Genomic DNA, 14,059 nt, shown 5'->3' with positions numbered 1-14,059 from the left:
GCAGTGTCACACCAACTTGCTTTGTTGAATGATAATTTTTTTTAATCCTCTGACTGGAGATCTGAATTTATATTTTTTGATAAAATTTTTAAAAGGACATAAAAGATGACTTTGCTGGTAGCTTACGATGGCCACCTAGTTTGCAACACTGTATCCTACATTGCAAGGCCTGTGAGGTGGAGACGAAATGGCTGCTCATCCCAGCAAGAACCAAGACCCAGGATGTTCAAGGGAACTACCTGTTCTGTTTTTTTAGCAGTAAGAGAAACACTGCTACCCTGTTTGAATCACTGGGTGACTGTCATGTGACAGGCACTTCCCCATTTGCGGTTTTAAGTTTGTGGTTCTCTACAGCAGCAAAGAGAAGCTTCTAGACTCTGACACATGCAGAGCCAAGTGGGGGTCCCTCTCTCTATTTCAGCTTACAAGCTTTGAACTCTGCCTGTTGACTGACCATCTTTGCATACTCCAGCTACAATCAGAAACCCATTGGAAGAAATCATCTGCATCGTTGTCTACAAGAGACCCACCAAACCAGTCATCTACCTCTTCAAACTAAAAGCCTCAGGACCACCAAATTCAGCTAGAAGCCAGCCGAATCACCAAGTGCCACAGACTGTATACCTCATAGAGTCATAGAGTTATACAGCACAGAAACAGGCCCTTCAGCCCATCGTGTCTGTGCTGGCCATCAAGCACCTAACTATTCTAATCCCATTTTCCAGCACTTGGCCCGTAGCCTTGTATGCTATGGCGTTTCAAGTGCTCATCTAAATACTTCTTAAATGTTGTGAGGGTTCTTGCCTCGACCAACTCTTCAGGCAGTGCATTCCAGATTCCAACCACCCTCTGAGTGAAAATGTTTTTCCTCAAATCCCCTCTAAATCTCCTTCCCCTTACCTTAAATCTATGCCCCCTGGATATTGACCCCTCCGCTAAGGTAAAAAGTTTCTTCCTAGCTAACCTATCAATGCCCTCATAATTTTGTATACCTCAATCATGTCCCCCACTCAGCCTTCTCTGCTCTAAGGAAAACAACCCTAGCCTTTTCAGTCTCTCTTCATAGAATCTCCTCTGCACCCTCTCCAGTGCAATCACATCCTTCCTATAGTGTGGTGACCAGAACTGTACACAGTACTCCAGCTGTGGCCTAACTAGCATTTTATACAGCTCCATCATAACCTCCCTGTTCTTATATTCTATGCCTCGGCTAATAACCACCTTATGAACCTGTGCTACTGCTGTCAGTGATCTATGGACAAGTACACCAAGGTCCCTCTGACCCTCTGTACTTCCTAGGGTCCTACCATCCATTGTATATTCCCTTGCCTTGTTAGTCCTCCCAAAATGCATCACCTCACACTTCTCAGGATTAAATTCCATTTGCCACTGCTCCATCCATCTTACCAGCCCATCTATATTGTCCTGTAACCTAAGGCTTTCCTCCTCACTATTTACAGCATCACTAATTTTCATGTCATCTGCGAATTTGCTGATCATACCTCCTATATTCATGTCTAAATCATTAATGAACACTACAAACAGCAAGGGTCCCAGCACCGATCCCTGTGGTACACCACTGGTCACAGGCTTCCACTCGCAAAAACAACCCTCGACTATCACCCTCTCCCTCCTGCCACGAAGCCAATTTTGGATCCAATTTACCAAATTGCCCTGGATCCCATGGGCTCTTACCTTCTTAACCAATCTCCCATGCAGAACCTTATCAAAAACCTCTTTTTTCTATGGACTCTCACTCAACCAATTTACCTTCCCCACTCTGTAACCTATGTGTATGTGTGTGCGTGTGAGAGTGAGTGAGAGAGAGAGAGAGAGAAAGTTGGCGCGTAGTTTATTATTTTTATTAGTTCAGTTTAGGTACAATAAAGTTGACCTCGTTCTTTGTGAAACTCAAGGAAACCTGTCCGATTGGTGTTTATGATCATAGCAAGTAAGTAATCAAACACCTACTGAATTGGCCAGTGCATCCACTTTAAGAAAGAACTAAACCTGTTGTGGTCAAACAAGGAGAGGGAAAAGAGGGAAGCTCTTCGACTCCTCTTCTCTTGACTGTAACAGAAATTTGGGGGCTCACCTCTGGGATCAAACCCAAAGACAAATGGGAAACCAACTGATCCCTAGAAAGAAGTTAAAAGCTTCAGTACAGGTTTTCTTGTGGTTTTCAGCGCTAGAGTACTAAAATGTTCACATTCGAGGCCAGTACCTTCCTAGAACAGAGGAAGTAAATTGGGCCAGGTTAAAAGCCCTATCTGTTGAAGAGTTGAGGAAAGAAGCTGAGCAGTTAGAGATTACTATCGGTCCAAAAGCTAGGAAGCCTGAAAACCACAAACTTGTGGCCAATAATTTTAAATTTGACACCAAAGAATCGGAGACAGGCATAGATAAGATACAGATAGAACAGAGGATACTAGAATTAGAATTCCAGAAGGAGAAAGAACAGAGAGAGTTTCAGGAAAGAGAAGAAAGAGCTTTCCAGAAGGAGGAGGAGGAAAGGGAGTTAAAGAAGCTCGAACTAACTAGGGGAAGACTGAATACAACCAGTGAAGGCATTGTTAGTGAGGAGGTCACCCCTAGCTCAGGACTGGGTACTGAGCTCTTAAAGTTCTCCCAGTTGATATCAAAGTTTAATGAGGGGGATGTGGAAGCATTTTTCATCTGTTTTGAAAAGCTTGCAAAACAGCTGAAGTGGCTGGCTGAGACCTGGACACTGTTATTGTAAAGCAAACTAACAGGAAAAGCCCAGGAGATTTATTTACTGTTGCCTGATGAGAATTCATCAGACTATGAGATGACTAAAAATGCTATCCTGGGCGCATCTGAGCTAGTGCTGGAGGCATACCGCAAAAAATTCCAAACCCACCAAAAGCAGCCTGAACAAATTTACCTCGAATTTAAAAGAGTTCAGCAGCTTGCTTTTGACCAGTGGATAGGGGCACTTAAGATCAACAATGAAAACCTCAGAGAGGTGATCCTCCCCGAAGCGTTCAAAAACACGCTTCCCCTTTCCATAAGAAACCATATGGAGGAACAAAAGGTTCCAAGAGCCAGGCAGGCAGCAATCCTGGCTGATTATACACTTATTCACAAGCCCTTGCCCCAAGGTAAACCCTTCCCTAGTCGCCTCCAAAAATCTGAAAAGGATAGAAGGTGGGAGGGTGATAGGAGGATGAACAGCCATGAGCAAGAAGGAAGAGCTCAAAACACAGGGGCCCCTCCTCAGGCCAAAATGGAAGGTGTTGAGAACAGGAGTGAGGCCCGAAAGCCTGTATGTTTCCATTGTAACAAGGCAGGTTACCTTCGAGCTGACTGCTGGAAGTTACGGGGAAAACCCATTTGTTTAGTCAGGGTATACTAGACCAGTGCAGGAAAAGGGGCCCTGATGGAAAGCACAGCAGACTAGGCTGTAGCTTTAACTGCAGTAGTTAAACCCAGTAAACCTACCACTGAAAGTGCAGGAAAACTTAACAAAATTCCTAAGGGTTACCAGAATTTTGTGTCCAGAGGAAAAGTGACCCCATACCCCTCAAGTGAAGCGAGTAAGTCCACAGTTCACCAGTTAGAGGTGTTGCCGAGGTACTGTTGGGAAATATTGGGAATAGCCCACGAGATTCCAATGGCTGGACATATCGGTATCAGAAAAACCCAAGCCCGCATAAGACAGCATTTTCACTGGCCACAACTCCACAAGGATGTGGTGGAGTTCTGTAAAACTTGCCACACATGCCAGGTTGTGGGAAAGTCTCAACCAGCAATAAAATCTGCACCCCTATTTCCCATACTGGTTTTTGGGGAATCATTCAGCAAAGTGCTGGTAGATTATGTGGGGCCCCTGCCAAAAACAAAAGGGGGCTACCAGTATCTTCTCATCATTATGGATGTGGCTACTCAATTTCCAGGGGCTATCTCTCTAAGAACTATCTCTGCCAAGGTAGTGGTGAAGGGACTAACCCAATTCTTCACCCGATATGGGCTGCCCACTGAGATCCAGTCAGGACAGGGCACAAATTTTATGTCCAGTATTTTTCAAAAAGTCATGGATAATTTGGGCATAACCCAGCTCAAGACCTCAGCCTACCACAAAGATACCACTAGACCCTAATGACAAAGATCAGGGCATACTGCTATGAATACTCGCTGACTGGAACAAAGGGCTGGGATTTCTTCTGTTTGCTACCACATACTCACCCAATGAGTCCACTAGCTTTAGTCCCTTTGAATTAGTTTATGGACAGGGGGTAAGAGATCCTCTAAAACTAATCAAGGAGAGGTTTTTGGGTCACCAGGATGAATCTTCCCCGTTAGGCTACATTTCCATGTTCCGAGAACGGCTCATGAGAGCCTGTGTGGTGGCTCAGGAACACCTAAAAACCTCCCAGACAACTATGAAAAGGCAGGCGGATAAACATGCCAAGGCCAGAACATTTCAGCCCGGAGACATGTGTTAGTGCCATTACCAATTCAGGGAAAACCATTGAAAGCCTGGTTCATTGGCCCATACAGAGTAATAAAGAGAATTAGCCAGCTGAATTATATAACTGACACTGCAGATCATAGGATAAAGCAAGGGCTGTGCCACATCAATATGTTAAAATGGTATCATAGCTGGGAAGGGGACAAACAAGCACAAGTCTGTCAGGCCATCAGGAAAGAGGAGGGCGAAAGGAACAGTGAGACGAGTTTGAGGGAGGCCAGGAGGATTCCCAAATCGAACCCCTTACTGTCCGGTTAGCTAACACTGAAATGTTAGCGAAATTAGACACCATAATCTTCTATTTAAACACAGAAGAGAGAGGAGACCTAACAAAGCTGCTCACAGCGCTAAAGGGATCTGCAGGGACAAAACAGGGTGCACAGCCCTAACGCTACACGATGTGGATGTAGGCGAGATATCCCCCATAAAACAAATACTCTTCAGGTCATATTTAATTTTTGGGCTCTGTGTGGAGTTTGCAAGTTCTCCCTGTGTCTGCGTGGGTTTTCTCCGGGTGCTCCGGTTTCCTCCCACAAGCCAAAAGACTTGCAGGTTGGCAGGTAAATTGGCCATTATAAATTGTCACTAGTATAGGTAGGTGGTAGGGAAATATAGGGACAGGTGGGGATGTTTGGTAGGAATATGGGATTAGTGTAGGATTAGTATAAATGGGTGGTTGATGGTCGGCACTGACTCGGTGGGCCGAAGGGCCTGTTTCAGTGCTGTATCTCTAATCTAATCTAATCTAAAATCCCTATTGCCTCTGTCCCAGGAAACTGACCCAAGTTCAAGAGGAAATTCAGTATATGATGGAGCACAGATTGATTGAGCCCAGTCAGAGCAGTTGGAGTTCCCCACTTGTGCTGGTGTCCAAACCTGATGGCTCAACAAAGCTCTGCGTTGATTACAGAAAGATTAATGCAGTGACAAGAGCTGATTCCTCCCTAATTCCTTACCTGGAAAACTGTATAGAGTAAGAAATGCCGCCTACATAACAAAAATAGACTTGTTAAAAGGGTACCGGCAGGTTCCCTTAACCTCCTGAGCTAAAGAGATCTCGGCTTTTGTCACCACAGATGGCTTATTCCAGTGCCGGGTGATGCCCTTTGGATTAAGGAAAGCCCCAGCCACTTTCCAAAGATGGACCAGGTAGTGGCTGGCCTGACCAACTGTGTAGAGTACCTGGATGATCTGTTAGTGTACAATGAGACACCTGGTGGGACCACCTAGAACAGTTAGAAGCCCTCTTCTGAAGGTTATATTCGGTTGAGCTCATGGTAAATCTTGCAAAGAGAGAGTTTGCTAAAGCTTATGTAACCTACTAGGGCATATTGTGAGTCGAGGGCCTAAATGTGAGTGGGAGATGGGGGGGGTGGAGGGGGGGGGCGTGCGTGCCATTCCCAATGGCTTCCCATCCCATCTGCAATTTTACTGGAGTGACAGTGGCGAGAAACGGCATTTCACCAGCGGCCGGCAGGCGCCTTAGGCCCGACAGAAGGCTGCCAGGTAAAACCAGGTATTGGCTGGCCTGACCAACTGTGTAGCGCACATGGATGATCTGTTATGTAATTTTGGCATTTATTGCTAAAGGAATGGAGTATAAAAGTAGGGAAGTGTTGTTGCAACTGTACAAGGTATTAGTGAGACCGCACCTGGAGTATTGCGTACAGTTTCGGTCCCCTTACTTGAGGAGGATGTGGTTGCATTGGAGGCAGTTCAGAGGAGGTTCACTAGATTGATTCCAGAGATGAGGGGTTTGTCTTATGAAGAGAGATTGAGCAATTTAGGCCTTTACTCTCTAGAGTTTAGAAGAATGAGAGGAGATCTAATTGAGATATACAAGATGATTAAGGGGATTGACAAAGTAGACGTAGAGAGGTTGCTTCATCTGGTGGGGCAATCTAGAACAAGAGGTCATAGTTTTAGGATAAGGGGTAGCAGATTTAAAACAGAGATGAGGAGAAATTACTTCTCTCAAAGGGTCGTGAGTCTGCGGAATTCACTAACCCAGAGTGTGGTGGATGTCGGGATACTGAGTAAATTTAAAGTGGAGATAGACAGGTTTTTAATTAGTAAAGGGTTGAAGGGTTATAGAGAACGGGCAGGAAAGTGGAGTTGAGGCCGAGATGAGATCGGCCATGATTGTATTGAATGGCGGAGCAGGCTCGAGGGGCTGAATTGACTACTCCTGCTCCTAGTTCTTATGTTAGCATCCAGTGACACCTGGGGGGACCACCTAGACCAGGTAAAACCTGGCAGCCTCCTTGCGGGATTGGGGGTGGGGCCTTCCTGATCAGGCACCCAGTGCCACATGGAGGGCATCCCCAAAGCCCCAACCGCCCCCACTGAAATAAAGTCACCCCCCCCTTGCCTTTCCAGGGCCCGGCCAGTTGTCCGCAGCGAGGTCCCAAAACTTACCTGTCTTCCTGGGCCAACGTCCACGATCCTGCTGTTGGCTGGGTGCAATCCCAGCAGGGCTACCACTCCCGGTGGCGCTGCTGGGACTGAGAGCTGCCGGCCCACTGATTGGCTGGCAGCTCTTGGAAATGAGGCTTTCTGCCTCAGGGAGGTGGAAATCCCGCCAAAGTCCAATTAAGGGCCTGGGCCATGTAAAATCCTGGTGTGGCTCCCAGGCTTGGCAGAGGCAGGCTCGCCCCGACTTTTCGGCCGATGGCCAGGATCTCCCGCCCAATGTAAAATTCCGGCCACTGTCTCTGGACTAGCGAGGGGAAAAACAAACCAGGATTCGTGCTGTCTAGGTGCTCTTGCTAGAAAATGCACGTACATGACTGTGATGCAACCAAAAAAACAAAAGCAAAATGAGAATAATTCAGTCCATTAAAATCCACAACAATATAGACATTAAAGTATTAATGGCAACAGATTTAAATGCAATCACATACACTGTGCCCAGAGCATTTTTAAGTCAAAACTAATGATTATAGAATTCCTACACTGTGGACTGTGCATCAAGTGAGCTTTAAATTCAGAGTAAATGAGATCATTTTGTTCATGGTTGAGAGCATTAATTTTAATAAAACTACTTGTAAGACTGTGGCTAGAGCAGTGAATTAAAACATTATCTTTCTGCTGTATGACCTGTGTTAAAATCTAGCCCAGGTTGCTTGAATGAAAGACTCCTATGTGACAGCTGCATGGCGTCTAATCAAGTTTGGCCAATCTCAGCCTGTTTCCAGTTGATGGGAGTTCACTAAACAATACTGCCCATAAGCTTGAGTTACAACAAAATTACCCATTTCATTCAGACAGGCAAGGAGGAAATGAAATGTAAGAAACAGATTACATTCATAAAAATAGGAAAGTTCTTCTGAGGTTAGAATTAAGCATGTTGTTTGGAGAAACTGAAGAAAATTTTCAGTTTGTATTTAAACCATGCTATACCAGGTCTAAAAGCATATGACATGGATGATTGCTCTTAACTTACTTCACATATATAAATTGAACTAATCAGAAATATTTCTGGAAATGCTGATTATTGAAAGTAAATGGTTCACAGAAGCACCATAATCTCACAATATTCTGCAGTTGCCTCATCTTACCTCATCAAGGCATCGTTCATACTGTTCTCTCTGATGCTCATTTTCCAGAGCTAAAGCCGAGTTCTCTGCCTGCAATAAAATTCAAATAAGAATCCACATCAATACAAATTCAGGATGTATTCTATCAGAGTGTCATCCAATAAAAATCACTGACCAGCCACAGGTATGGCAACAGTGATGATGTTTTAGCCACATGTGCTATTTGTGGAAATTAGATAGACACATGCAGCATATTTACCTGCATTGTGTGTAAGGAATTAACATCTACCACCATCAATTGCAATACTTTGCAGTCTTTCTCTTTCACTGAAATGTGGAATTCTGGAATTAATTGATCAGACCACAACACATTCAGAGCAGCTTCTAGATTTTTGTCCAACAGTTGTGAGCGGTACTTTTGACTTCATCAGAGAATAGAGACTTGCATGAGATGTGTCAGACCAGCCACTGCTCTCCATCCAGGACATGGTTGGATGCTCCCTGCCCGTTGCCATGACGTATCATGTTGCAGCTGCTTGTTATTGGTTAGGCTTGGTTTCTTCTGCTGGTCTGTAGCAATTATTTTGATTTGATGAGCTGATCATGATGACAGCTCCCTTCTCCCTACAATGTTGCTGCTATGTCCAGCATGTTCACAGTGTTACACACTATTTTAACCAATAAGCAATAACAAAGGAAGTAAAGCATCACAATGATCAAAAATCACTCTACGACTCCGCTTTTCATCTTGCCTTTTTTTTTAAATCAACAAACCCACAAAAGGTTAAAGTATGTATATGTGAATATGCATACTGGGATCACATGCCCAATTACAGTGTCCATTACTCATTTTTATTTAGAAATCAAAAATGTAATTAACCATATCTGAACTCCTAATTAGCTATAGTGACTGAAATATTGGACAATACTGTTCTATCACAATTCCATTATATCACTATTTATAAAAGGTCTTTAAAATTATGAAGGAAGGAATATTTGTAATTTTGTTTGGAAAAGCTGGGCAGTAACAACTTTTAGTCAAACTTGATGTGATAAACATGCCATCATAGAAATACAGGATAGGAAGAATGTTAACAGTAAGAAACACTATCCTGCAAAGACCACCTAATACAGTCAGAAGTGGCAAATGTGCTCCACTAACTTATGAAACAATTGTGAACTTCATCCATGTGCCTGAAAACAAAAGTTCTGAGATGCTTTGGTCAAATACAATTATAAAGGACTTACGTGGAATTTGTTTCTTGCTAAATTTATAACACTCTTGTTTTATCACACCCCGATTTCAAATGAAGAACTGATCACTAAATGCATACCATCAGACAACATATTCAGAAATTCTCCAGACTATTCACTGAAGATCAGCTGCAAAGGCATTTCCAATTCAGAATTAAGTCAACATATGGTTTGAGACTTTTCAGAAAGTGATGCTCGTTCTGGGTAAGGCAGTGGCCAGTATATAAACAGGGAGCATTTGCATTCCTCTGTTAAAATACCAAAAAAGGGGAACTTGAATTCCAACTCCTCTAATGTTTTCATGATTACTATTTTAAGTGAAAAGTTATGGTCTGAACAGAAGAAAACACCAAAGTGTAAAATAAGTTAAAATCATGCGCAAATTGATAGTGAACAAGATCGGCTTGCTAAACTTTTCGAATACTTGAATAAAAATACACAATGTTGTGTATGGAAAGTACAGAAAAATCTCATCACATTATCCACTTCTAATCGTACAATGCAAAGCTGGCTTGTGTGTTGGTTTCTTTACAGCTGCATGAGGGACTGAATTTTCAGCTCCCTCAAAGATGCGGATGGAGGTGATGGTGGGGGAGGGGGGGGGGGGTGCGACCCAAAAATACCGGCACCGGGCGGTGTGTTGATTTCGAGGCATCAATCCTGCAGTATAATGTGATGCAGGTTGTTGCTCGGTAGATTTGTTAAATGGACTGTAAGCATCATTACAGGATGTGATGTTACAGATCGTACAGAGCCTCGTGTGAGGAGTATTGTAGTGGCAGCCATAGATGACAGACGTCTGTAAATAAACTCCAGTTACCTTAACCCGCAGACTACTATCTTTATCTGGTACAAAGAGTATAGTAACCCTGATATTACAGATACCAGTGCCGGCAATAATGAGCAGCGCAGGGGAAAGCATGGCAAGAAACCAGCTCTCCCTCCAACTAAGGCCAATTAACACAGTTTAGAAGCTTATTAAGAGCTTGTCAGAGGCTGACCTTTTAATTTTTTTTTTTTAAAAAGGGGTGGGCAGTTCACCTGCTCCTTCAGAAACTGACCAGCTGAAGGCAGGTGAGTAAAGAGTGAGGAGCCAGAGATGGCTTCCCCAAAGCATCACCCTGGCCCCATAAGAGGGTCAGTGGAGCAAAGGGAGACTGGGCACTTGGTAAGGGGCTGCCCTTGGTGCTGCACAGGTGGCAGGGAGAGTGCATGGGCACTCAGAGCCCAGGCTTTGTATGGGGTCGGCAACCCCGGTATCACAGGGGCAGAAGAGCAGGGGACAAGGCTGCCAAGGACAACTGGACGGCCACCTAAGCAGAAAGAAGCTCCAGCTGGCAATGAGGGCTTGAATGCCAGATTTTGGGCCTAGTGGCAATGAGCGGCAACACCCTCCACAGGAAGGGAAAAACCCCAGGTGTCAAGAGGGCACAGGAGAGGAAAGGAGAGCAGGAAGGCAACGGAGGCCAAATTCTCAACACAGGATCGACTGCCGAAGACGGAGCTACCTGGAGACAACCAAGAACCAGTGCCGCAGGAGATTATGACTCTTTAGACAGATGGTCACTGACATCAGGACCTTCGTCACCAAAGACCTCACATCATGGGTCGCCATGCCTGGCCAATGACCGTCAAAATCACCGTGACCTTGAACAACTTCGCTTCTGGCTCCTTCCAAGGATCAGCTGCAGACCTTAGTGGCATCTCAAAAACGGCTGCACAGGACTGCATCTCACAGGTCACTGATGCCCTCTTTGTCAGAGCTGGACAGCATATTCATTTAACAAAAGACCCGGTCTCACAGGGACAGGCGGCATTGGGTTTTTCCTCCATCGCTGAATTCCCCTAGGTACAGGGCATCATCGATTGCACCCATGTGACAATCAAGGCACCCAGTGACCGGCCAGCGAGATCCATCAACAGGAAGGGCTTCCACACCCTCAACATTCAACTGGTCTGTGACCACAAGAGCTCCCTCCAAGTGCTCCTTCATCCTCTGCCAGACCAAGCTGCCTCAGATATTCACTCCAAAATGCGTGGGTCATACCCAGGGAACAAGGAAAATCCCTTGACGTGATGGCGACTGACCCCTCTGCAAGAGCCACAGACAGCGACACAACGTCAATACAACTAATGCCACCTGCTCACGAAGACAACCATTGAGCAGGCAATCGGGCTTCTGAAGATGTGATTCTGGTGCTTGGACCGGTTGGGTGGTGCCCCCCAATATCCTCCTGCAAGGGTCTCTGTCATTGTGGTGGTCTGCTGCACTCTCCATAACCTAGCCCTCCAGAGAGGTATGGACATTGAGCACGGTGAGGCCCTGGAAAGAGACAGCTCAACAGGGGAGGAGCAGGATCAGGAGAAAGTGAAGAGGAGGCGAAGGGAGATGACGCCAAACAGAGAGGTGCCCCTGCTGCACGACAAGGTGGCCTCCTCCTGCCACCCTCCAGGAAGAGGTCCTCTCTACTCTCCCTCACAGACATCAGCACTGGATTCAAGTTGGCATCGATGGGGTGAGGGACTGCGCTGCCCTGGGTGCCAGGCCTCTGGCCGCCTGTGACATTTCGCTTCCATCTTCTGCTGTGGAAGACTTTGGCACAAATCACAGATCTCACGCTCAGGACAACCAGCAGCTTCAGTGATGGCTGCCACGAGGTATCCAAATGCTGGAAGGTGACCCACCTCCATTCCCACCCCTACTGGCTCTAATTGGACAAGAAACCTGCCCTCCGCCATGAAAATCTGAACTTTGATCAGTTTCCTACTACAGGCAGGTTTCTGACCCAAAAACAGACCCAGCTCCTGTTTTTCCACCTCCGTGGTGAAAATTCAGGTTATTGCTTTGGTTCCATTATGATCAGTGAAACCTTTTACCAAGCAAACAAATAAGAAATTTGAAAATCATTTTCAACAGTTATAGAATAATAGAATCAGAGAAAGTTTGCGTCACAGAAAAAGGCCACTTGGCCCAGCGTGTCTGTGCCGGCCAAAAACGATCCACCCAATCTAATCCCACCTTCCAGCATTTGGTCAATAGCCCTGCAGATTACAGCACTTGAGGTGCATATCCAGACTCCTTCTGAATGAGTTGAGGGTTTCTGCCTCAACTACTCTTTCAGGCAATGAATTTCAGACCTCACCACCCTCTGGGTGAAAACAAAATGTTCCTCATCTCCCCTCTAATCTTCTACCAATCACTTTAAATCTATGCCCCCTAGTCACTGACCTCTCTGCTCAGGTAAATAGGCCCTTCACCTTCACTCTATCCAGGCCTCTCAAAATTTTGTACATTTCAATCAGATCACCCCTCAGCCTCCTCTGTTCCAAGGAGAACAATCCCAGCCTATCCAATCTTTCCTCATAACTGCATTTTTCCAGTCCTGGCAACATCCTTGTAAATCTCCTCTGTACCCTCTCTAATGCAATTACATCCTTTCTGTAATGTGGTGACCAGAACTGCACACAGTACTCAAGTTGTGGCCTGACCAATGAGTTATATAGTTCCAGCATAACTTCCATGCTCTTATCTTCTATACCTTGGCTAATAAAGGAAGGATTCCATACGCCTTCTTAACCACCTTATTGACCTGTCCTGCTACCTTCAGGGATCTGTGGACATTCACTCCAAGGTTCCTCACTTCCTCTACACCTCTCTGTATTTTCCCATTAATCGTGTATTCCTTTGCCTCGTTTGACCTCCCCAAATGCATCACCTCACTCTTCTCCGGGTTGAACTCCATTTGCCACTTTTCTGCCCAGACCATCAATACCTTCCTGCAGCCGACAGCTATCCTCCTCGCTATCTACCAAATGGCCATCTTTGTGTCGTCTGCAAGCTTCTTGATCATGCCCCATTCATTTATGTCCAAATCGTTAATATATACCACAAAAAGCAGGGGACCCAGTACTAAGCCCTGCAGAACACCACTGGAAACAGCCCTCCAGTCGCAAAAACACCCATCAACAATTACCCATTGTTTCCTGCCACTGAGCCAATTTTGTATCCATCTTGCTACATTTCCCAAGATCCCATGGGATTTTTTTTTTTTTAACCAGTCTGCCATGTGGGACCTTGTCAAAAGCCTTGCTAAAATCCATGTAGATCATATCAACTGCACTACCCTCATCTATCATCCTTGTTACTTCTTCAAACAATTCGATCAAGTTGGTCAGACGAGACCTTCCCTTAACAAATCCATGCTGACTATCCTTGATTAATCCATGCCTTTCTCACTGACAGTTTATCCTGTCTCTCAGAATGAAAGCAGATTCAATCTGGGCTCTGCTGGGATTGAGCTTATGGGTTGTCTGGATGCTTACTATCAATGCTAGTCACATTAGTAGGGCTGTCACCTTTTGCTTTATCCGAGGCACGAATTCACCACATTTTTAAAAAAAAGCACAACACATTGCACCTGAATAAAACAGGTCAGCTCAAACACGTCTGAACATGAAATGGATCTGCTCAAACAATTTTATTTTAATACTGCAATCAAAAACCCATGGCTTGCTCCCTGGGTTTCAAAATTAAGGCAACTATGCTTGAAATCACACTGACCAGTTCAGTTTAGCCTAAAACTCTGCAACCTGTATTGGTCCGTATGGATTAAAATGTGTGTCATTAATAGAGTTATATTCATGGCGCTTCAGGATACTGGAGTGCATTGTGAATATTGTGTGCATTGTGAACTTTCATTATAAAGTGAAATGCAAGATCTTTAATGAATGTTATGCATTTACATCATCAAAGCTGCACCTGGTTTCTGTACAG

The 14,059-nt window shown here is 45.0% G+C and overlaps 1 protein-coding gene across 19 annotated transcripts in view; it reads right to left on the bottom strand.

Moving 5' to 3' along the window:
* The window catches only part of LOC137371950 (nck-associated protein 5-like), a 693,455-nt gene that overhangs the window by 207,441 nt on the left and 471,955 nt on the right, over positions 1-14,059 (bottom strand). For all 19 annotated transcript variants that reach the window (XM_068035093.1, XM_068035090.1, XM_068035092.1 and 16 more), the window contains one exon: positions 8,053-8,121. In XM_068035093.1, the coding sequence (XP_067891194.1) occupies positions 8,053-8,121 (69 nt within the window). The remainder of the gene's footprint in view (positions 1-8,052; positions 8,122-14,059) is intronic.

Source organism: Heterodontus francisci, chromosome 7, assembly GCF_036365525.1.
Source record: "Heterodontus francisci isolate sHetFra1 chromosome 7, sHetFra1.hap1, whole genome shotgun sequence".
Taxonomy (NCBI): Eukaryota; Metazoa; Chordata; class Chondrichthyes; order Heterodontiformes; family Heterodontidae; genus Heterodontus; species Heterodontus francisci.
The sequence above is the reverse complement of the archived record's forward strand: the minus strand, read 5'-3'. Positions and strand labels throughout refer to the sequence as shown.